General features: G+C 34.5%; 1 protein-coding gene across 8 annotated transcripts in view; it reads right to left on the reverse strand.

The window, feature by feature from the left end:
- Positions 1-27,100, reverse strand: part of LOC113512120 (uncharacterized) — a 207,749-nt gene that overhangs the window by 283 nt on the left and 180,366 nt on the right. For 6 of the 8 annotated variants that reach the window (XM_026895899.3, XM_052893766.1, XM_026895900.3 and 3 more), the window contains 4 exons: positions 8,304-8,448; positions 6,795-6,910; positions 5,331-5,430; positions 1,664-5,030 (listed from right to left, as the gene is read on the reverse strand). In XM_026895899.3, the coding sequence (XP_026751700.2) occupies positions 1,678-5,030; positions 5,331-5,430; positions 6,795-6,910; positions 8,304-8,448 (3,714 nt within the window). In that variant the 3' untranslated portion in view covers positions 1,664-1,677. Of the gene's footprint in view, positions 1-1,663; positions 5,031-5,330; positions 5,431-6,794; positions 6,911-8,303; positions 8,449-10,190; positions 10,421-27,100 lie in introns of all 8 variants that reach the window. The other 2 variants (XM_026895904.3, XM_052893767.1) reach the window with 1 other exon arrangement.

The raw sequence follows: 27,100 nt of genomic DNA on the forward strand, positions 1-27,100 counted from the left end.
AAAACATTTATACAGGGTTAAAATTTTCTTAAACACACATTATTACACAAATATACACAAATATTTATTTTAATTACTGTTTACCACTACTACTGCCCACTCACTACTGCTTATGCCACTGTGTTAGGTTGACTAGAAGAGATCTCTTTCAGAGATAAGTTCGCCTTTGCTAACATTGTTAATAACAATTTTATACTTTATAACTTATTGTTGTTACTGTATATATATATTTATTTATTTATTTATTCATTAGTACAAATATGTGTACATGGCGGACTTAATGCTAAAAGCATTCTCTCCCAGTCAACCATAGGGAAGTGTCAGAATACTCGAATGCGGTACTACTAATTATTAATATACATACGTACTAAAATTACATATATAAACGAATAAATATATATAAATAACAAATATACTTACACATATATGACATATACTATTTTATACACGAAATTGAGAATAATATAAAGTACTTACTGCTCGGATAAAAATAAAAAGTGTGCGTTAACGCTTTTTTTGAAAGACGGTTTAGTCGGTAGTCTCTTAATGGCATCAGGAAGCGCGTTCCAGAGTCGTGAAGAATGTAGGAGAAAAGAGTTTGAAGCGTAACCAGTACGGTGAGAGGGGAAGGATAATTGGAGAGTATTATTGGAACGAAGGTTACGTTCGTGGGTTTCAAAAAGATAATGGTATTTACTCCTTAAGTAGTTAGGAGACTGGGGGTTTCGAAGAAGAGTGTAGAGGGTACAAAGAGTTCTAACGTTTCTGCGTTGACGAATGGAAAGCCACTTGAGCTGAGACCGATATAAAGAAATGTGATCGAATTTGCGGAGGTTGAAGATAAAGCGTATAGCTTGGTTGAGGTTGAGTCCACATTACTAGTAATGTATATATATATATATATATATATATATATATATATATATATACATTACTAGTAATGTGGACTAGCGACCCTATTGTAAACAATATAACCTGTCAGGTCGACCTCCACACGATCACCTTTGAAATCTATCATGTTTGTTTCTTTCTCCATTACTAACAGTCTCTTTCCCCCCAATCTATCATGTTTTATTCTTGATAAATTCATCACAATGGGGCAACTGCCCTGCTTTCATTCTCACCTATCATCCTTCACTAGTACTCCGCCAGAATATATCGATAGCGCAGATGGGATCACTATTTCATCTATCTTTAATCAAAAATAAAAAAAAAAAAAAACGAGAAATGAACTTACTGTTTGTCTTCCCAAATGATACAAACAATGTTTAAAAATATGGCAAAGAATAGCAAACGTACTGACGGCCCACCTGATGGAAAGCGGTGACTGTCAACAGATGTCAACAGTATTATATCTTCAGACACACAGGATACCCTTCACAGACTGCTATTTCTAACGACCCCTGTACCCCATAATTTAACTGTCTTTGCAGCTTCTTTTCAAATCAAAACACAACCATACAAGTACATATGTCATATTACTTCTGACTATTCGCCTATATGATTTCCAACAGATTTAGTCCCTACACACAGACAGACAGACAGATTTTCAACAGTCTTAGTCCCTAGTAGTAATAATAAATAATGTGTTATTATGTTTCTATATGCTTCACAAAGACCTACCAACTACTAGGTATATATTAAACAAATTAATATTGCTTACCTTAGCACCATTGTTTATTTGGTCATCCCTTGTTTTGCTCGCCTCTCCCATTCCGCGCGCATTTGCAGTATACCTTTGAATTGTGGTGATGCATCCGCTTCCCCACCAGCACCATCTCTATCTTTCGCATTATCATCTTTCTCTGTCTCTCCGTCCTTTTCTATCACAGCACTCTCTCTCTTTTCGCTCTCAACTGACAATTGTCTGAATTTCTCATTGTCTTTCCTTTGCCATGGCCTTTTTGTAAGTGTATCTGCTTTATACGCCATTGCTTCGCTCTTAGCAATGTTTTTAATATCATCCCTGTCCGTCGATGGATCAGGGAATGTTCTATTTCTAAGTCTCTTCTCCGGTGTGGAATCTGATACTTCTTTTTTATACTTATTTACGTCACTTCTATATACAGGAGCGCTTTCTCGTTTCGGATTTGATACAGTGTTCACACTTATACTTCTCTGGTAATGAGGAACACCAAATTGACTGACTCGGGCAGCGATATCGACCAATCTCTTCTCTTCAGCTTGATCTTTTGCACTTGCATCCTCATTTTCTTTGTCACTATCTCTAGATTTTATTGAAGCATTAAATTCATTCTTGAGCATTTTACTTTTTGTAACGGTGGCATTGTCACTATTTTCATTTTTCAGATTGTGCGCTTCCGCGATTTCTTGAGCTAAAGAGTCGGCTTCTGTATCTTTGAGTTTCAATGATCTACGTGCAAATACTTTCATTAATTCTGGTTCATCATCATTTTTCCTGTCACCACGAAGTTCTTTTGATAACATCACAGGTTTCTTGCGATAAACAACAGCTTCCTCGTGCCTGTCTGGAGTTCTAACATCATTGCTATCGATGCTCTGTATAGAACTTTTACTGCCAAAACTGGAATGTGATTTTTGATCGATAGATATGTTGTCATAATTTTTCTCTGTATTATCATCTGTACTCATAGAATTAGCTCTCGGTTTCTCTATTTTGTCTTGTAATTCAACACTCGTTGCCTTCCTTTTATAGAAAGATTTTGGCGTAGAAGGACTCTGCGGTGTTACCGATTGTACAGTTCTTCTCGTAACCACAGGTGATATTTTCTCTTCCGTAATTTCTGCTACATTTTCAATATTATTATTAGTATTCGAGTCCTTTCCCACGGATAATACATTTTGCGTTAGTTTAGTATCTGTTACACGAAAACTTTCTATATCTAATTCCTTATCAGTTTGTGGACTATCAAGTTTCTTTGGCGTTATATTAGCAGTTAATACAATATTACTGGTAGGTTTTGTATCAACTCTGTTCAACTGTATATTTAGAAATTCGGGGACTCCAGGTTTAGTGCCACTTTTATGAATTTTGTCATCGCTCTTATTTCCTTTTATAACTTCTGCATTTTTGTTCAACACCGGAATTTGTTCATTGTTAATATGTGTAACAGAAATAAAAGTTTCTGGATCTTGCTCTTGTTTAATATCTTTTAGAATATTGCTACTGATCTTGCTAGTTTGACTCAAAGCGCTTTCAACAGATATAGTCTTCCTTCTTTCATCAATAGGTTTTTCTGGACTACTCTTAACACTATCTAACGAACTAGACTTGAGTATTGGGGTTATAATAGGCTTAGGAGAACTAATAATATCATCAATTTTAGCCTCTATCTGAGATATATCGCTGTCTCTCTTATGACTATCCATTGTAATATGTATGCTGTTAGTAAACAGTTTTCTATCTTCATTAGCATCCGTTTTGAGACTGTCTAAATAACTACTGTCGGTGCTTGGTAGACTGTCATAGTTTGCATCTGCATTAGTGTGAAGAACGCTGTAGTTCCTAGCTGATACTTTTTTTGAGAAATCATGTCTTTCACTGACGTTTCTTCTGTAATTTACTTCCCAACTTTCTAAAAGAGGTTCAGATATACCCACTATTGCAGGTAAACTAGGCATTTGATTCTCCTGTGAACTTATTGATGTTGTCTCAGAAGCATATCTAAAACTATGAGACTTGCCAATGCTATTTCTAGATTCTATATACTCGTCCCCAAGTGAACGCATCTCTGATCTCGCGTATGATTCTTCCGTTTTGTTGATATGATGCATTGTTTCCTGTTTGTTTTCTACTGCTTTTTCATTAAATTCTGGAATGTGCTCCGAAGATCGACGTTTGACATTTTCTGAACTTGCATGTCGGATAGTCTTAGGTGGCGAAGAAGAGATAGATATACCAGGATTGAAATAAGGGATACTCTTAGGCATACTGCCACTATGAAATGTGTAATCATTATGAACACTTTTCATTCGCATCCCTCTGCTTGGAGGTTCGTCATCTAAAGTGATTCGTGTCGGTGACAAAGCTTCTTCTTGTACTCTGTTGGATACTTCATTACTAATAAATGCTTTTGATGACAACGGATCAATAGTTCTTTGAACAGAAGTCGGCCTTTTAGCTTTATCATGGTGTAAAACGAATGGGTCTTTTTTCTCATCAATAGCTTCTTTAGAAGATGTCCTCTTTGCTCTATCAATCTTTTCACTAAATTCGTCACGTCTACTGAACCGACTCTTCATTTCTAAATTCAACATCTTGTCAGTTTCCTCAGCAATTTTGAGATCAGTTATATTATATTCCACACCGGATACTTTGGCTGCGCTATATACATCTTTATACGCACTATCTTGTACGTATCCACCTTTATTGTCAAATCTTTTGTGCATCTGATTTGCGAAAGCTTTCTGTCCTGCAGATCTATGCGTTCTTTCAGCGGGCACCGGTTTATACCCTTGTCCATCTGAATAGGTGAATCCACTCTTCTCTGCATCAACACTTTTATATTGCGCCATCGGTTTTTCAGTTTTAGGCTTTTTTACATCTTGTTGTCCTTCTCCATCGGTCTGATCTTTTTTCGACTTTTTTCCACTCTTCCTCAAGAGCAGTCGACTGAAAAATGACTCTTCCTTTTTCGACGACTTTATGACTTCATTCTCAATTTTCTTTTCTGACTTAGATTTCTTTTCGAGGCAAGATTCTTCGGCGTATTTTTTGTCTGTACGATACTTTGTCATTCGTTCCTCCGAGTGGTAAGTGTTCATTTCTGAACTCACTTGAGTTTTGGGCGAACCATCTCTTAAAGACTGGCCTTGAGTACTAGACTTGCTTCTCTTTATCGAGGATCGTGGCGTGTCTGACTCTGCTATGCTTAGTTTCGCCGGCGACTGTCCCATGAGCTGACTGAGCGCTAACCCCGGGGGTAGCGACGAAGACTTCAGTTTTGTGTCGCTCGGCGTTTCTAGAACTCTTTGCAGTTCTCGATTCACTAGCAGGTGTTGTTCTTTGACGATCACATGCTTCGTAGTAGTCGATGAAGAGAATGATTCTGTAATGATGAAGAAAAAATATGAAAATAAATTAAGTATTTATAAAAAAGCAAACACTTGAAATTGATACCTGTCGATAACAACTAATAGGGTAGGTTATATAATTTTTATAGACATTTGCTGCTAACCAAATACAGCCAAACAGACTTAAAAGAAATTTGAATAGATGGAGCAAATAACACATTTGGTCCAATTGTTTGTGGTAGATTAGGATATAAGATTACTGCATATGACATATTTTATCTTAACGTGGACAAAACGGCTTACTTACTGCAAGTCGAATATTTATTTGTACATACCAGTAACAACTTCTGAGGTTTTGTGTGACACTTCAGGAGTAGTGCTTCGTATCATTTCTTCGTTCAGTTCGGGCGTTATCGGCAAGGCTGATGCGACAATCTGGAAATGTATTAAATACATAAATTAATAAATATTACACGAAGAAGTACTCCAAGCGAAATTTAAGTTTCAAGAGTTACCATTAAAGTTACCTAAAAGTGTTACTGAAAGATAGTTCAAGAATACTGTGATCGATTGTAGCTTTGTAGCTTTTTATTTTCTTTCTTTTATCGATATGAAGTTTGTGATAGTCATTTTATCCGTTCATAGTTTTTGTTGTAAACTTAACTTTTATTTGAAACAATAAGCAACAGCTGTGTTTCTTTGCCCGTTCTTCTCAGCTGAAATTGCATTCCGAACTGGGTGTATAATTTATAAAAAAAAGTGACTATTTAAAAATGCTTATTATTAAGTTTAAAATTTATTATTATTATTATAATCCAAGATATTCTCAATAAATTAATATTTCGTTTAAGAAATACTCTCCCAATTTATATGGAGCAAACATTGGAGAAAACGTTTTCGTTTAAAAAAAATAATTAACAAAATCATATTAATTACTTGTTGTTTCTTAAGATGAAAACATTAAAAATCCAATTTGTATTCTGTATAAAAGATCTATATAAAAAGAGATATTATATATTTATATAATAATACTCATTACCTTTGTAGATACTATTGATATAGGTATATTTATACGTAACCTTTCTACAATATTAGTTCATTCAATACATTCTCTGAACAGATTCTGTTTATCTTTTCAGTTGAAAATTCTGACAGATAAGTAATTAATAATATAATGTGTACCTATATTATTAACTGGACTTGACTTTAGATTATTTATTTTACTAGATATTTGCAGCCGTTAACTGTCCATTGCTGAGTATAGGCCTCCTCCTTGGGGGGTTTTGGCAATAGTTGCCACGCTTGGCAGACGGGTTGGCAATTGCAGATAGGATTTGCTGTTAATATTTTTTTGAAAAAGTAATTGAACATTTTCAATTGACTTTAAAGAAAGAAGTTGTCTATCCGGATGTTTCTTTCGTTGTTTGTTACCTCATTACTCCATTAATTATAAACCGATTTGAACTTTTTTTTTATCTGAATAAATATACTCACAGATTCACAGAAATTTTATCAAAATCAGAGGGCCTACCATGAAATGTTTTCCGAAATTTCGGAGCCAAACGAAACAGAAATTTGAGGTTATGATAGGATGTATGACGAACGAAATGTTCAACTCCATTTATTGGTCCGATTTTGGTACAAACACACCATGGTAGACCCTCAGTTTAATAATGTAGTTTTTAAATCAAATAACTGGTTTTACCACAATTGAAGTCCCGATTTTTTTTGTGTGACATATGTAAAGTAATAAACAGATGCGATGTTCGTTACTACTTAAAATTAAAAAATTCACTTACGGGATTATTTTTCTTTCGCCGCGGCGCGCCATGTGTGCGTCTTGGACGCACAGCCATTTTGTGTTTAGCGGCTGAATGTGATAGTGGCGCCACCCCTGTCGGTGGTTCTGATGTGTCTGGAATGATATACCATACATATATATATATATATATCGTTATAAATATAATTAGCTTAGGTATATATAATAAAAGAAATATATATAATCTATTCAGAAGAGAAAAGAAGAAACTCAGCACATAGAGTAGAAAATCAAGTCTTAAGCACCGGCCCGGAAAGAGCCTAAAGATTCTAGTTAATTATTGGTATTCATGAATGTTTTTTAGTAAGTTTAACTAGTTTCGCTTTAGATGCTCTGAGTAGCTAGCTAGAGTATAAAGATTTACAATAAGTCAGAATTAGCATTTACATCGATTATTTGTATTGAAAACTGAAGTGCGCCTATAGCGGATAGTTTCGGAACTTCAGATTTGCATACAAACTTATTAAAGAATTAAAAAACTTCCGTTCTCCTAAGTCCTTCCAATATTTTGTAATAATTGTAGTATTTTGATTTTAATATTCGACCAGTCTTAGGACGGCGTCGAGTAGTTTATGATTAATATTGGGGTCGATTCTAAAGCGCTATTTCTCTAAAATGATCTCTAAAATTAAATATTAAATTTTTTTTTGCAACTTAAAATGGCAAATAGGCTAACGGCCCACCTGATGGTAAGTGGTAACCGTCGCCTGTAGACATGAGCAGTACTATGGACATAACAGAGTATACCGTTTCGCCCATGATACCCCCCATGCGTTGCCATTTCTGAGGACTCATGTGATATTTTTATGTACCTTGTAAATTCAATGGATATAACAGCAAAATCTTTATATTTAGGACCAATGTAAACTCTAAAAGAGTCCATAATACAGTAATTTCACCATCAATTTATCAAATTATAACATTAACTTAAAATACTCCTAAGTTTAGAAAAATTGCAACTCAGAAACGAATTCATTGACTAGCTATATGGCGATGTAAGAGACGCGGACCCAGTGTGGGCAATATTAAACCCGGCTTGTATGCGACATTGAAATGGACAAGTTTTTTCATCATCTGGAGTGCCGTCCATACTTACTCAAGGACGCCAGGTACACTAAGGCTGACCCCAGTTTTAACTATTTATTTATTTAACACTTTATTACACCAATATTACAGGACTTGTTGAAAAATTTTCAATAAGTATAATGTAGTACCTACAAAGGGTGGTCTTATTGCTAAGCAGTCTCTTCCAGACAACCTTTGGGTAGAAGGAATTAAAGCATAAAAAATAGATCTGTAAAAATATTATTAAAATAATAAATATCTGTGTAAATAACCACAATTATATATATATATATATATATATATATATATATATATATATATATATATATATATATATATATATATAGAGGTAAGAGATAAACCATCAGGTGGACTGTCAGCTTGTTTGTTGCTAAGTTGCAGATAAAATGACTAAAATACCCACTGTATATGTCTGACTGGTCACTCCTCGCGGAGTGATCGTGCGAGTGGTGGTGACCGCTGCTACTGTCTTCGTCCATCTCCGATGAGCCCACGCTGAGTAGGGAGCCATCGCTGCACGAAGACTGCGAGATGCCAGCATGGTGCCGCTGTGGACAACAAAGGTATTTTGTTATTACAATATGTTTGAACGACATGTGACAGGAGTTTGTGGAAGAAAACTTACAGAAGAACAGGCAAGAAACTCAGCTGTTGCTTTTTTTTTTTTTCAAAATGTTTAATTCTATAATTAATGATGATTCGGAACAGACATATATTTATTTACATATTTATTAAATTTTATTAAAAATTTGTAACAGATTATAGAATAATTGTCTCTATTTTAACTAAAATTCATTCAATTTTTTTTTGTGGAAAAGAACTAGTAACCCGGTCTATTGGTATACGTTGGCAGAACACTATGGATGATAAATATATGTGTGAATATAAAATCAGACGAATTTACTAATTCAGACGATTACACGCGATTTTACAAGTAAAATAAATGTTTCTAGGTACACTCCTAGAAGTAAAGTCAGTAATAAACCATTTGTATGGCACAAATATAAAAACAAAGAAACACAAAAAATTGCATAACAAGCTAGATCATACAATTCATACATACCAGACGGAGACTTTGTGCAAAAGTCGTTTGCTTTGGCACCTCTGTCCCATTCGTGTTTCTACCGTGTAGCAGTTTTTGCATAGCTGTGTTTCAGTTTGAAGAGTGGGATATGGCAGTGAATTTACAGGTTACAGAGGAATAACACCTAAGTATACAGGAATGGCAATGCATGGGGGGTATCATGGGCGATACAGTATACTCTGTTATGTCCATGATACTGTTCATGTCTATAGGAGACGGTTATCACTTTTCAACATTTGGGCCGTCAGCTTGTTTGCCATTGTAAGTTGCATAAAAAAAATACATAAAACATACATTTGTAATTAAAGCTGACAGAAGTATTGTATCAATGATTTATAGTGCAATAATGAATAGATTGGAGATTATGTATTATATACAGTGTGCACTAACTGCATATCCTTATAATTTACATGTTAGTTAAACATGTGAGGTAACATCAGATAGCGTCGGTACCGGATGTGAACATACTGTAGTTAGTTTAGCGGAACGATGGCGGCACTTTTTTTTTAATTTAACTTTTTTTGTGATTACATCGAGGTCATAATGTACTCGTAATATGGTATACTATGGTTGTATTATAGTTTATTTGTGTCGGTTCGTTGATTTTATGCCCTACATACAAGGAGTATTATCGTTCCGATGCTATGGTCGGTTTTATAATTGACCACTTGACCACAGCACGGAATGGTATGGCACAATTTTTAACCGACTACACAAAAAAGGTTCTCAATATTGTATTTTTGTATATATGTTTGTTACCTCATAACTCCATCAGTTGTAAACCGATTTGGAAAACACGGATTTGTATTTAACACACAGATACTAAGGTTTATTTTTCTTTAATTAGAAGCTAAATTTATATTCAAACTATCTATTTATATATAAATTTGTATACAATAGTTTTTTTTTATATATAAATAGGTAAGGGAGCAGTTGTGTTTGCATGGCTGTGTTTCGGTTTGAAGGGTGGAATATAGCGTGAATTTACTGGGTACAGAGGAATAACACCTGAGTCCTCAGGAATGGCAACGCATGGGGGGTATCATGGGCGAAACAGTATACTCTGTTATCTCCATGGTACTGCTCATGTCTATAGGCGACGGTTACCACTTTCCATCAGGTGGACCGTCAGCTTGTTTGCCACTCTAAGTTGTATATAAAAAAAAGATAAATAAAAATGTTAATAATTTCCAAAGTAATACCAACCCTGATATTGGCACTTATAAACCTCCTTCTGGGCGGTCTCTTCACAGGCACTTCTTCGCTCTGGGTCATGTAGAGCATCATTTTTATCAACTATCTATATAATGTATCGATACACACAACACTACCTTATGAAGTATCACAGTTTTATTGCACTATGGTTATGTCCACTAATATCACACGTTATGTTCATATTATTATTTGTTTTAATATAAAATTAAGGCAAATGAATGCTGGAAGGGATTTATTGACATTATTTCGTGTCGAAACTAGGATTGTATATTTATATATATCTAAATTTTAAGACAATTTTTTATTTATAACTATTTTTAAATAGTATTTTTTTTTATAAAAACATTAGAGTACCTACAGTTTTTTTATTCATAAAATAAGAATATTATACACGTGTATTTATTTATTTTGAACCACATTACAAAAAATGTCTGGTACAAAAACCGGACTTATTACATGTGTATTTATGAACTCATTTTTTGATGCAACACTTGCTGTAAAAAATGCATGAATAAATTGTTTATTGTGACGTATTGATCAACAGATAATCCCATCATGAATATATAAAATATATTTTTATATTTATTATGATTCGTGTCATACTAGTTAAACCGGTGTTTTTTTTTTTTGTTTTCTACCGCCACCCGCCACCTACCGGCTCATATTTTTTATCAGGATAAAAATTAAAGTCAAAATTTCTCAAGTTGGAACAAAAATATATTATACTATATACTCAGTATAACCTTATAAGTGAATATAAAAAAGCATATAAATAAAATAAAATAAATACTATAATAAAGGTATTTTCCCCTGTTCGTTAATCTCGTACTACAACTTTTATTAAAATTTATTATAAAAACGAAATTTAAAATAACTTTCCCATGTTTTTGATAATTTGTTACTTCTACATTAAATCTCCTATTAATATAACAAATGTTAAAGTTTGCAACTAAAACGGAATTAATGAAGACTCTTCACGATTGAACCCTCAAAGAATGATGCAGATTATTTTATTTTATTTTTATTTTATCTTTATTTGGTCTCCTAGTAATTGTTACACTGATAAGATTTAATATTTAAATTACCGTCTATTTATACTTAGTGTACAATCATTTTAAAGGAAACACAGCATGCTAATTAACAAAAACAATAATATAGTATAACAATCTCTTGAAGTATTTGACATTGGTATAGTTTTTTAGATTCAGTAGATGATTGCTTCACATAAGTTTTTTAGCTATTTAAATTAACTGTAATGCTTTCCTATAGAAATCCCCTTCTGTATCGAAGTGAATATCCAAGTGTTGCTTGCAATCATTCAACAGCTTGCAAACACGTGGTACAGTGGAGTTGGCACCAAGAACGGTTCTACGGAACGGCACGGACATTAGACTGATGTAACTACGGGGATAGTGTACGGGCAATCGAAAATTAAATTTGGCAAGAAGCTGAGAACAGTCAATTCTGTTCCTAAACAACTTATATAAGAACATTAAATCTATTAATGTTCTACGCTTATCAAGTGATACCATATTGAAATAGATAAGTCTGTCCCCGTAGGCCACCAAGGTCTTAGATTGTCGAGCTGAAAAAGCCAAATGCCAGAGAAACCTTTTTTGTATACGCTCTAATCTTAAAATATGGGTCGAATAATGTGGTCGCCAAACTATCGAACCATATTCCAAGACGCTTCGAACTAATGAATAATATAATTTTATTTTAGTTTTTGGATTTACAAATTCCTTGGCAATGCGAATTACAAAACCTAAAGCTCTTGATGCCTTTGCTATTACAAACTCTATTTGAGGTAAATATGTTAATTTACTGTCTAGAAGTATACCCAGATCTCTTATAGTGCTCACTTCACTTAAAGTTTCACCATAGATGTGATAATCAAAGGCAATTTTATTGTGTTTTCTAGTGAATTTTATATGAAGACATTTCCTAAAATTCAGAGACATGCCATTATATTCACACCACATAATTAGTCTATCCAGATCGCGTTGCAAAAGCACACAATCATAGACAGATCTTATAATTCTTGCAAGTTTCAAATCATCTGCAAACAAATATGCTAAGGACGACTCAAAACCCGAAACAACATCATTTATAAATATGTTGAAGAGAATCGGACCAATATTAGAGCCTTGAGGGATACCTGATGTAATCATTTTATTGAGCGATTTAAATCCATTAATAACAACGTAAAATGATCGACTGGTTAGGTACGATCTCAGCCATGATAGCAAAGGATCTGCAAAACCATATAAAGATAGTTTTTGCAGCAGAATATTATGGGGTACTGAATCAAAAGCTTTGCTAAAGTCTGTATAAATAGCGTCAACTTGCAAGTTAGTATCTACAGCTTCAGTAATAAAATCAGCAAATGTTACTAAATTTGTATTCACTGATCTAGCCTTGACAAAACCATGCTGAAAGTCCGTGATTAATGGTTTTATGAAATTTTGAATCAATGGACATATCAAGGATTCGAAAACCTTTGCAATTGTACAGAGTAGGGAAATAGGTCGGTAACTGGACACCAAAGCTTCGTCATCGCATTTATAAATAGGGATTACCTTTGCTAATTTCCATTGTGAGGGAAATATACCAGTTTTTAGTGATAAGTTAAATATGAGATGTATTGGAATAGCCAAATTCTCTGCACATGCCCTTATGAATAGAGGTGGAATTCCATCAGAACCTGCACCCTTATTGACATCCAATGTCTTCAACCTAGCCAAAACTTCATCTTTAGAAAATTGAACATTCGTAAGTCCATAGCCTAAGCTTGATGGCAATAAGTACCTTGCCACATAATTATTATCCAACAGTGTTTGAGTATCTGACCCATAAATAGACGCAAAGTAATTAGAGAACATTTCACAAATCTCAAATCCATCTGTACTGGAATCAACGCCATTGGAAACTTCGGCTGGAAATGAACTACCTTTATTCCGTTTACTTTTAATAAATGACCAAAACTGTTTCGGATCTTGTTGTATCTTTTTTTCACTATTATTTAAAAAAGTTTTGTAACAGTCTGTGGTCATTTTTTTACATCTCTTACTTATAATATCTAGTTCTATTTTATCCCTTGGATTTTTGTATTTTTTGTATTTTTTTAAAAGTTTGTACTTTTCTTTATAGCGATTTATTAAACTATTGCTAAACCAACACGGATACGTGTTTTTCTTATGTTTGTATTTCGGCACAAAACGAATCAGGACATCCTCAATTATATTGTAAAAAATAGCCACTAAATCATTAACAGAGCCAAGATTTTCAAACTTTTCATTCCAATCAATACTCTGAAGATATCCATTGATAGATTCGTAATCCGCTCTGTGGAAATTATATCTTATATTATTTGTGTTATTATTTAGTGTTTTAGATATTCCGGTAGAAATAACGATTTCCAATGGCGGATGAAGCAGATCAATTCTACTAAGAGGTGCAGCTGCCCTATTGACTTCGCAATGGGAGAAGTCAACCAGAACAAGATCAAGTATATTGTTTCGAATATTGACAACATTGTTGCACTGATGAAAATTATTAATTCTACAAAAATCTAGCATTAATTGGTCTCTGGCAGATAAACGATATCCAATAGCAGAATTATCTATAGCCTTCCAGTCGATGCTGCCCAAGTTAAAATCGCCAAATATACAAGTATGCATATCATGGATTTCAGATACTCTATTGCAATTTGTTAAGAATTTATCCAGTAACATTCTATCAACAGGAGGCGGGAGATACAATGCGCATAAGGCGACTTGATGGATTGAATCAGAAATAGAAACATTAATAACAACCCATAGGTCTTCACAGCTACTCTCCCATGACTTTTTTCGGTGGGATACAAGCTCTTTCGTGACAGCAATAGCAACACCACCTCCCTCACTCTTAGAACTATTACTAGTCTGGCGATCACGTCTATATACAACATACCTATCACAAAAAAGTTCCGAACTGTCTATACCATCGTTTAACCAGGTTTCAGTTAATACAATAATGTCCGTGTTACAATTTAACACATTTAAATAGAAATCCTGTGTTTTGGTTTTAAGCCCACGGACATTTTGATACAATATATTAATCGATGAGAATTTTAAAGTTGTACAAACTACTACATGACTTAAAATAATACTATAAAATTTACACTAACTTATTTATACAGTCTATGCTCTTTATTAGATTGTAGTTAGCTCCATCATCCTTCCGCACAAATATTCTTCCATCACGTACCCAAACATACTTATAGTTCAACGCCTTCGCTCTGGACCGCGCTGCAGCGTGAAGTGCCTTATTAGCAGGTGAGAGATGTTCTGTTATATAAATGGGTCGTTTTATGTTACTTATTCCAGCGGATACAGTGTTGAGTTTATCGTGTGGATTAGACTTGTTAAACTTAATTGCAGCAGCCATAAAACTATCGCGAGTTTTTCGAGAGTTAAACTGCACTACAATTGAGCGGGGACGTGAACTAGACCGGTTTATCTTTGCAGTACGTATACAATGTGTGACACTTGACTCCGAGATGCTGTAACCAATTGCATTACCTATCTTTTGAATCATTTCAAAGGTGTTCTCTCCATTAGTCTCCGGGACGCACTGTACCTCCAAATTATTAGCACGTGTAGCCTGTTCGATTTGGTTAATACGATTGTTCAGATTTGTAATTGTGGAACGCATGTCGACGGCTTCAGACTGCAAGTTTTTTATGATTTCTGAGTTGATATTATTTTGTTTTATAATTTCTTCATATTGAATGTTTATAAAACTCATGGAATCTCTCATATTACACATTTCATCTTTGACAGCTCTCAATTCATTAGTGAAGGTCTCACTCATGTTAAAAATCGCTGTTTTCAACTCAGATTTAATAACTTCCTTCACCAGGTCTCGAATGTCATTATGTGTCATATATGCTGCTGATTCTTTTTGTTCCGAAGGGGATGAGAGGGCCATTCTTTTATTAGGCCTTTTGGATGCATTGCGTTCAATAGGATTAAGACCATGTTGACGTGCTGGTGTTACGTCTTTGTTTAAGCTTCTTCTTACATGTTTGCAGGCTGGGCATTTCCAATCAGACACGACTTCAAAGTCTGACGTATTCCCATTTGGATTCAAACAATTAATATGATATGCATGTCCACACTGAGAGCAGCAAATGTATTCTTCCTCGCTATTATCCAGGCCGCAGCAACCCCACGATAAGGATGATTCCGACATTTTTATGGTATAGATACTCGAACACAGCGTCTAAATTCTCCCTATTAATTAATCTTTAATAGTCTTTTGTGGTAGGCAACACTGAGTCCAATATGATGGTCGACAGTATCACGTAAAATGTGGGTAGTTTTCAATTTCACAGTTTGACACTTATTATGAGATGAATCGAAATCCGCGAGTATTTATTATGAAAATTATCACAATTATGAGAAATCCAATTACTTACAAACAATAAGGTAAAATTTGCAACAAGCGCAACTATATTTGCAAAAGATTGAACACTTTAAATTAGTATAATGCAATTTATTTTGGGAACACAGTGCATAGTATGTTATTAGGTTAAGTGTTGCCACTTCAGTTTATTATGAATATTAACAATATGTACCCGAACAAAAATTAATTAAATAAAATTACCTATATTATAAAAGAAAGATAAGGAGGCAACAATGGGCGGCAAAATCGCTAAATAGCTGTTTTTTCTAGGCAATCTGAGGTTGGATGGATGTTGCTCTTACGCAAAGACATCTGAATAGCTTTGAATGAAATTTGGTACAGTGGTAAGTTATATTCAAATTAACTGCTTACGCTTACGTTCGGATTACGTTCAGAATACATGCAATATGTACATGATAATGTGGCCTATAATTCATACATACTAAGGGCCTTATTGCAAGCAATATACCCAATCAGATCGATACCAGATACCAGAGGGAGACTTTGTACAAAAGTCGTTTGCTTGAATACCTCTGTTCCATTCGTGTTTCAACCGTAAAGCAGTTGTGTTTGCATGGCTGTGTTTCGGTTTAAAGGGTGGGATATGGCGTGAATTTACAGGGTACAGAGGAACAACACCTGAGTCCTCAGGAATGGCAACGCATGCGGGGTATCATGGGCGAAACAGTATACTCTGTTATGTCCATGGTACTGCTCATGTCTATAAGCGACGGTTACCACTTTCCATCATGTGGGCCGTCAGCTTGTTTACCATTCTAAGTTGTATAAAAAAAAATATCCACGTGGTCTCTCCTGGAAACTATCGCGCTGAATTCCAGATCTATTCATCACGATGGGATAACTGGCCAGCTTCCATCCTCGCCTATCATCCCTCAAACCCCGTCAGCTTATACCGTTAGCACATGCGGGGTTTCTATTCCATTGTTATCCATTAAAAAAAACAGTACTCTTACAAGATTCAATATCTAGACAGACATACCATGTCGAACTGATATACAGAACAGATTATTTTATCTATAGCACTGCAGATTAGACGAGTTAAGATACTGTTTATTAAAATTCATCAGGCCCTTTATATTTTTTTATACTACTTATATATATATATATATATATATATATATATATATATATATATATATATATATATATATATATATATATATATATAAACTTTACTGAATAGTAAAGTTCTTGTACATATGGTGGACTTAACACCGGACGGTGTTCTCTACCAGTCAACCATTGGGCAAACCGAGAAGTAAATGCTATTATCGCTAAAGCAACCTCTTCCATACAACCTTTGCATGAAAAAAGAAATGAAAAAAGACGGTAGCTATTTGGCGCAAGAAGTGTAACTAATAAAATGACTCTCATGTTAATAAAACGTATGATTACTGGTAAATTATTTCATATCCCCATCAGACAAGAAGTGTCATTCTTCTAACGGTAAGAAGATTGAAACTAAAAAATATATAGACACGCGTCACACGATCTGTACGATAAAAATGATTAATATATCGTGATAGGTAGCTGATATGATGATAACGAGGTTGTATCACAGAATTGGTTATATAGCTAACAAACTACGCATAGATGAATAAATTAATTCTTCTTATTTTTTTTTAATGCAATTTAGAATGGCAAACAAGCTGACGGTCCTTTATTCTTCTTAATTTGAATTCAGAATATCATTATATCAGCCTTTAACTGGCCACTGCTGAACATAAGCCTCGCCCTTAGGTTTTGCCAGTAGTTGCTATTTTTGGCAAGAGGATTGGCAACCGCAGTTAGGCTTTAGAGATGTATCAAGAAGGACACTGCTGTCCATCTCTCGCTCTTCCTTAGTCTTCTCTTAAGACACCCACAGGAAAGGAGGGGTTGACTTATGCAGGGACCACACGGCCAGAAGATAAGAAACTTTATTTACTTTTAATTTAAAAACTAAAGAAAAAAAAAACCATATCTTTAACCAAAAAATTATATCAGGGAGTTCACCTCCATAACTTAGAACCTATATGGTCGCGTACAGCGTGATTTCAGGGATTTTCTCCCACGAATGCTTAACACTATGAAACGAGCCGCCTATCGAAGTTATCCAAGAGAACACAGCATGGGGGTTCTTCAAAAAAGGGGTAAAGAGGTTTCTTCAGGGTCGGCAACGCACGTGAGGTGATAAACTAGCATACGGCTCAGTTGATGATAAACAGTTACCGTAGCATATGAACGCCTACAATAACAGAGGCATTACGCGCGTGTTACCTGCCCTGAAGATGAAAATCACAAGCATTTTTAAATTGTATTTTTTTTATGAATATACCGCATATTTTACCTAACACAGCGCGTCCAACAAATTAGTATGAAGGGTTTAAAATTGTTTTGTCACTAGCTGCATCTCGCGGCCTTGCCCCCGTAAATATAATACATAAAAGAATCCCATATGCTAAGTTAAGAATAATCTATCCATGTACCAGATTAAATTCAAACTAGTTCAGTAGTTTTTGTGTGAAAGAGTAACAAATCCATCCATCGTCACAAACTCTCGAGTTCTGGGACACTGTGTTTATAATAGGATTATTTGAGTCAATATATTGAATATTTATTTATTAATTTACAAGAAACATGATAAGCAATTTTATTTTTTGGGAAAATGATCGATTTCCCTGTAAGAACAATGTTACAAAACAAGTTTTGATTTGCAAACGCAAAAACTATTGGTTTCGCATCGCTCTCTAAACAACAGGTGTTTTTCATCGGAAATTAATTTGGGGAAAGGCTGTGAAGGTTTCTAATCCACTTGCAAAAAAGATTTTTATACGCCTCTAGTTTTTACGCGTGGGTTACGCGATATTTTAAATATAAATATTTTAAATTTAGCTACATTACGCGATAATTTCTTCAAATTTTGATCTTTGAATTTAATATTAGTTTTTAATTTAATATAAAATATTATTTTGAATTACATTATAAATATATAATTTACTTCTATGATTGTTTTTATATTGAAAACGTTTATATTTTATAACTAATAGTGTACTTGGCAGCTTGAATGCCTTTCGTATGGTCTCGGCATAAAATGGGCCATCCCTTCCTTTCCCGTGGGTGCGTAAAAAGCTACTAAGGGAACATAATGGTCGAAGGATTTCAGAAGTAAGAAAATCAATGATATCGACTGCTTTTAAATGGCGTAACAAGATAAAATATACACCAAATTTTTAGTTACACCTTCTGGAACACAGCTGTGAAAACTGTATCCACTTCGGTGCAGCAGTTTTTGTATAATGTCCGAATAAATATACAGATAGATGGGCTTTGGCATCTATTACTTTTATTACGTCCTCTCATATTAATTTTTCTTCAATATTTCCCATATATATACATTAGTAAGATAGTAATAGGACTATCTCTAACCATATCTCGTGGTTTTACCTTCGTACATTGAGATAAAAGTATCATTCGTAATAATCTAGAACATGTTTTATCTATGCACAAAATCTTATTTAAAACGATCCGTCCATTCAACCGTGATTGAGTAACAAACGTACGAACACTTAAACCTACCTATTTTTAAATAAAAACTAATTAAATATGCATTGTGTATATTTTTGTCCTACACTGTACACTAGGCGCGGCGAAAGTCTAGTACGGGGTTAAAATTATAATGTACAGTGTATTGCAAAATTAAATATACACATCACACCCGATGACGCAACGAGAGGCGACAGGCGCGACCGATCGTATCACCTGTCCGGTTCACACTTCACATGAAACAGATATATTTACATTTAGATCTATTCATCGGCGTATCTAAAGGGGGACAAGTTGCCCGTTCCCACTCCAGAATTATCTGATGCCTACCCAAAAAACCGAGTGAAGTCTTCAGCTATGCGCAAAGACATAACCGATCATTGCATATGCATCTCATTTACAGAGCCAAGAAAATAAATACGCCAGCGTATCTAACGGGGGACAGATGGCCCGTTCCCACTCCAGAATTATCTGATGCCCACCCCAAAAACCGTGTGAAGGATTTAACCATGAGCAAATACATGACCGATCATGGCATATGCACCTTATTTACAGAGGCAGAAAAATAATCTTAAATATGCCAAAAGGGCCATTAGAATGAAGTACACGTAACCAAACTGTATCCAATCTGAAGGCGATGACTCTATCAAGTCAAGATTCAGAAAGATCATGTTTGGTGAACCTTAGATTGGCAAACAAGCTGTCGGTCCACCTAATGGAAAATGATAACGGTCGCCTATAGGCATGAACAGCAACTTGGACGACACGAAATGCCCGTGATGCGCGTTATGAATTGCCATTCCTGAGGACTGGGGTATTTTTTTAATAATTAAAATGGAATAGTAGCCCCGCCTGCGCTATTGGTATACGCTGGCGGGGCACCAGTGAGAGATAATAGGTAAGAATGAAAATAGGTCAGTTAGCTCATCATGATTAATTCATCAGGAATAAACCATGACGTCATTTGCAGTGGTGGCGTAAAATAACTCATCTCCTTCCTTACCCGCGGGTGTCGTAAGAGCCGACTAAGAGAGGGCGAGGGATGGGCAGCAGTGTCCCTCTTAAAACATCTTCAATGCCTAAATGCGGTTACCAATCCGCCTACTAAGCGTGGCAAATACTGAACAGTTAAAGACTAACATGATAATGACGAAAACACGATGGTTTCCAGGGCAACCGCGTGCAGGTCGACCTCACAGGGTATATTGCTAACAATGGACCGACATTACTAACAGTTCCTCTCTCCGGATCAGGATGTTACGCCTTTGTATCCTGTAATTTCCCTGCCATATCCAACTCTTCAAACTGAAACACAGTCATGGAAGCATTACTACTACTTCTCCAAAAACATAGGAGCTCACTGATGCCCCTCAATCACTACAAATATCAGATAATGGGTCCTCTCGATATCCAATGAAAGGAAGAGGGGGGCTTGATATCAATTCGTCAGGCCATTGCAACGCGGAAATGTGTCTGTCGCAATATTCAGATCATTGACACAGATTAGATAGAAATAGATGATGCGAGTACCTCAATTTACCTATATGTAAAACGCTAAACTATTTAAAGGGGTCGTCTATTAATATGTGAACTTATGACGAAAATACGAGAAGGGGAACTCATTTTAATTTACTATCAAAGCACTTTTCAAATAACCAATTAGAAAAACTGAAAAAACCGTCTCGTTTTTTAATGATCGATTCCCGCACATATTAAAACTTAGTTTTATGGCTCTATGCCTGAAAATAATAGTTTAAGTAAATATTATAGAAACACGTAAGTTTTTGTTTTACAAAAACAAATACAGAAACTTCAAATGGGACTAAATTAACACGGCAAGAGCAATAGATGTCAAAACAATACATATTAGGAAGAAAGAAATATTTTTATTCAAGAAAACTTAGATTTAAGAATTTTTTAATAGTAATTTTTTTCATTACCGCCCATTCGGAACGCAATTTCAGCCAAGAAGTACGAGTAAGAAATTTAGCTGTTGTTTTTTTTTTTCAAAAAGTTTAATTATAGAATATTATTATAAAACTTTTGTTTGTCTGTATGTTTATTCCGCTATCACGTAAAAGGGGCGATGGCTGCACAAAATTTAAAGCAGTCCTCACCGTTATACTCTTAAAGGTCTAAATGTTTTTTTATACAACTTAGAATGGCAAACAAGCTGACGGCCCACCTGTTGGAAAATGATAACCGTCGCCTATAGACATGAGCAGTACCATGCACATAACAGAGTATACTGTTTCGCCCATGATACCCCCCATGCGTTGTCATTCCTGAGAACTCAGGTGTTATTCCTCTGTACCCAGTAAATTCACGCCATATCCCACCCTTCAAACCGAAACACAGCCATGCAAACACAACTGCTTCACGGTTGAAACACGAAATAAAAACTAGTACTTATTTCGATAATTTCGATATTTCGATATGCCATCTAGAATTGGTATTTAAAATGTCTGTAATCCACGCATACAAGTAGCGAGCGAAAATCGAGTAATAGAATAGAATAGAAGCATATCTCTTAAAAACGTGCCTTTCATTTCTCCAAACGATGAAACGTTGTGCAACATGCTTTGTCTAAAATCACCATGTCACCATAAAAAGGTGAATACATGCCGTGGAATTGTGTATAATGAATATGTTCATATGAAATGACTATAAAAAGTAAATCATGTGCCACCACTGCATTTTTCTACAACAGACAACCTGTCTCGAATAGAAATTTTTGCATGTTTTATGATTCTCTTTAATTTTTTTTTTTTTGCTTAAGTATTACAATTACGAGTACAGTCATATAATTACAGATGGGCAAAGCACCGGGTTTAAACCCGGTGCTTTGGTAAAAACCCAATAAACACCCATAAACTCCCATAATCACCCAAAAAAATAGGTTTTTACGTATTTTTTTGAAAATATGTAAGTAATACCAATAAATTATTTTTATAAATTGTATTGATCAATTCTACAATATTAAATAAAACGTTAACTAATAATATTTCAGGAAATTTTAAAAATCTATATATAATAAAATGAAAGTAATTAATTTTCAGTGTTTTCATGTTGCAGTTGATCAACATGTTGGCCTTTTGCTTCCCGTAGATACTTTAAAATTTCTTCATAACACCTCGTTCGCACACATGGCCGTATATATTTAAATTCTTGAGCCACTAACAGTCCGAAATACTCATTTCTTTTATCCTCTTCTCCATAAATTAAGCATTTAGAACAGTTTGTTTCTTCTTTCAGTAAATTTTCTTTTACTTTATCCTCGTTTTTTTTCTTTGTTGCGACGACGCTGGGTAAATCATCTGGACACTGGGTCTCACTATCGCCAAATATATTTGGAGATCGGCTTCGGCTACGGCTTGGCAGACATTTTTTTCTTTCTACAATTTTAAATTAAATTTATTAGAATAAATGCTTCGAACACACGCGATCTAAGTACCTTTTGTGTTTATTATACCTTACCTACCTAGGTATAAAAAGAGTACTTACGTAGATTTTCTTTTATTAACTGTTTTATACGAAGATCTTGATCTCTCAAATTAGCATCCATTTTACTTCCAGTGATTATCAACTAAATTAATAATCCACAAAGTATTAAATAACGTTTTTATGAAATATTTAGCACAAAAACAATACCCTTTAAATATCGATCGTCAGTAACTGTGGCTGACTTACCTATATTCTAGCAAGCAGGACTGCCAGATGTGAAGGGGAAATCCCCAATAAATTGTTGCATGTGACTGATGATGTGAGCATGTTCGTTTCATAATAAAAATGTTGCCAGGTAACCAAAAAGTCGTATGTTTTTGTGCGAATTACGATCATAATCTTTACGATCGTACATTAAAAAATAGACAAATAATAGTATGAGTACGATTTAAATCGTATATCTGTCAACCCTGCTAGCAAGACAGCGACAAAATCACGTTGCATAACAATGTAGCCCAAGCTTATATCTTATGAAATATACGGAAGAGATACGGACTTAGAAAAAACAGAAATGTTGTTCTTTGTGGAAGTCATTGATGAAATTCTATGTATTTTAGCCCGCAAACTTTCTTCAAACAAAAACAGCGCCATCTAGTATCGAGTTCTGTAATTATCTCTTTGTTTATGGATTTGAAGTAAGACCGCCACGCATGCAATACATTATGACTGGGGATTCCCCTATTCGTCGACGCTGAATATGAGGCGACGACAATCACTGTCAAACGTGTTCACTATTACTCTGACTCTGGTAACGTGACTTCCTGGTGACGTGTTAGGTAGGAAAAGCAGTAAAAAAGTGCATATTAAGGGAGCAGATTTGAAATAATATTTATACTTAACAAGAAATAATTAAAGGTAAGTGGATTTTTGAATGATACAATTATATCATGATCACTTAACAATTTTAACTTAAAATTAGATGTATTATTACAAGCTTTTATTTAGCTTGCGTTATGTAAATAAAAGTATGTAGGTATGTTCGTATGTTGATGCAATTATCCTCAATCCTCAACCGACTGGGATAAAATTTTCCATACACGTTTATTTTGGATGATAGTGCATAGTTAGCTGAGAGTCGTCATTGGATAATAATGGTGGATAGCCTAAGATGTGTACTAGATATTTATTTTTAACATAATATGCGTAAGTACCTAATCGAATTAAAGAAGTTGCTGAGAAAAATACAGAACAATACGATAATAAACTAGCGTCTGCGTTTAATCCTCCGAGGAGATGTAATTTTACAAAGGTTTTTTGTATTTATTTTATTATTTTTTTAATAAATTTATTGTAAATAACAAGAAATAATCATTGTAAAAAAATAGGCACTCTATTGTTGAATTTTCGTCAGACCAACTAATCATCGTTCATTTTTTTAGGTTCAATGGGGAGACCTAAAGATTTACGCATATGGGAGCACTACCGTACTTTACCAAACAAGTCTGTTTCTTGCAAGCTTTGTAATAAGGTCTACAAATTCAGTAATGCTGCCAAAATGCTTCAACATCTTATCACTTGTCCAAAATCTCCAGAAACATTAAAAGACTCTATGAAACTTATAAAAGATAGCTCGTCCAAAACCAAAATGTCTGGACTGTCAGAGATAGAGACAAATGATTCTTTTATAAGCCCCTCGTCGTCTGCTAACACTACAATAAATGCTGAGTTTCAAGACACCGATGATCATATAAAAACAGAATTAGCGAGAGCTATATTTGTAACAGGGACGCCATTATCGATGGTGCAACATCCTTTATGGATACAATTTTTCGAAAAATTGCAACCAAAATTTAAAATACCTTCACGTAAAGCTTTAGCGACAAAATACTTAGATAAAATATATAGAGAAATGCGTTTTGAGTTAAATGAGGAACTAAATGCTTGTAGTTACTTACACCTTCAGTGCGATGGCTGGTCTAATTTAAGAAATGAAGGAATAATAAACTTTCTTATATCAAAACCTCAACCTGCATACGTTAAAAGTTTGAATACAGAAAGTAATCCTCACACTAGTGAATACCTTAGCCAAGAAGTTGAAAAAGTAATGAAAGTGTATGGAGCAAATAAGTTTCTTGTACTTATTGGCGATAACGCTAGAAATATACAAAAGGCATTCGAATTAACAAAACTCAAATATCCACATGTTGTTCCTCTCGGTTGCTGTGCACATATCCTTAACTTGTTGTGCCAAGATATTGTAAAGATACAAGAAGTAACTGTGTTTATTATGCAAGCCATAAATATAATAAAAACTGTTAAAAGGAGTCAACGATTAAGTTCCTTGTTGATAAAATCAAGGCAGGGTGAAGATTCTACACAAACACTAAAATTGCCTTGTGCTACAAGATGGGGAAGTCATGTTACTTCGTTAAAAAGTTTGAAAGCAAATAAGATAGCTTTGCAAATATTAACAGTTAGAGAAGATGTGGTAATTTCAAGAGATATTAAAGATTTAATTCTAAGTGATGATTTCTGGACGAAGACAGGGGAATGTATAAGTATTTTGGAACCAGTCACTGAAAGCATATTTTACTTAGAGAGCGACCAGAATCGTTTGCATCGCACATACATTACATTTAGAGATGTACAAGCTAAGATACGTTTTGCATTAAATGAGATTTCGACATTGAGCGAAGAAAGCAAACAGCAGATTCTAACATCAGTATCTTCAAGATGCAATATGGCAATGAGGCCAATACATTTTGCAGCATATATTCTAGACCCCAGGACTCTAGGAGTCGAACTTACTCAAGAGGAAGAACTTAAGGGTATGGAGTTTATCTACAATTTAAGCCAACACTTAAGTTTGTCAAATGTAATGGCAGATTTGGCGTGTTATAAAGCTAAAGAAAACTTTTGGGCCAGAGGATTTGTATGGAGCTCATTAGATAGCATTGAGCCCCTAATATGGTGGAAAGGTATTTGTGGTTCCACTGAGTTAAGCAAAGTAGCGATTCGTATTCTATCAGCTCCCTGTACTTCGGCAGCCACTGAGCGTTCCTTTAGTATCCAAGGCTACATACATAATAACAAAAGAAATCGACTTACAACTGAAAGAACTGAAAAAATTTCATTCATTTGTTATAACTGGAATCTTAAACATAAAGCTGAATGCGAGGACATTCAGTTTAATGAAGAAAATACCTTAGAAGCTTTCATTGAGCAAGTAAATGAACATAACAGTTTAGACGAAATAGAGCCTATCGAACCTATACAATTCATCGCTTGTAATAACTCTGAATCTGACAGTGATTGACTGTAGTTTTACATTTTACTTTCATCTCTTTCTTAATAAACTCAAAATCAAATTAAAAGTTTTTTATTCTGTAGGCTGCATAATAATATTGTCTATGTCCAGTATAGTGGACGTCTTGCGGCTGAGATGACGATGATGAAGTACAAAATCATAAACACCCAAAAATTTGGGTGTTTATGGGGTTTAAACCCAATAAACCCAAAACACCCGGTTTTTACCCACCAGACTTTAAACCCACCCAGGTGGATTGCCCATCTCTACATATAATTCTATGCTGCTTTATACTTTACTAGCGATCCGCCCCAGCTTCGCACGGGTGCAATGCTAATACTAAATAGCGACATCGGCCCCCCATTACATTACGACATTACATTAGAAATCTCTAAAATTATCAGTGTTTTTCCACTATATTATGAATGTATTATACACATAAATGTTCCTCTTGAATCAATTTATCTATTATAAAAAACCGCATCAAAATCCGTTGCGTAGTTTTAAAGATCTAAGCATACATAGAGACAGACAGACTGGAATCGACTTAGTTTTATACTATGTGTTGACTATCTGTACCCCGTCGCTCCACTCGTTTGAAATATAAAATATTGTATGTGCTAATGTATAATATAAGCTACCTTTGCACCAAATTTCATTCAAATCCGTTCAGTAGTTTTTGCGTGAAAAACTAACAAACATTTATCCATCGTTATAAACTTTCACATCTGTATTATATTAATAGGAGATAAACATTATGGTAACACTTGTTTTCTCAAACAGATATATTTTATAATAATAATTAATTTTGTACCGTTTTCAAAATAAAATTAAAATATACCAAGTAAATTAATTAATTAATCTAGACACGACAGCGTGTCCAGCCAAGAATTGGACAGCGAGGCAGTGTGTTATACATATAATATATTACACGAACCATTTAGAATCACATCACGCCTTAATAAATCTAAAATTTAAAAAAAAAAAATTCCTTTTCTAAAAATTTTGCTTCTTTGTAAAAACTAGCCAAGTCAAATCATGAGCTTCAATTTATATTAGGTTATTTGTTTAATGTAAATAATTAATGTGTTCTAATTTCAGATGGTATATTTATAAACATTGCTGTAACAGTAGTTGCCACGCTTGGAAGATAGAT

Source organism: Galleria mellonella, unplaced genomic scaffold (genome assembly GCF_026898425.1).
Source record: "Galleria mellonella isolate WM207_F2 unplaced genomic scaffold, CSIRO_AGI_GalMel_v1 utg184, whole genome shotgun sequence".
Classification (NCBI taxonomy): Eukaryota; Metazoa; Arthropoda; class Insecta; order Lepidoptera; family Pyralidae; genus Galleria; species Galleria mellonella.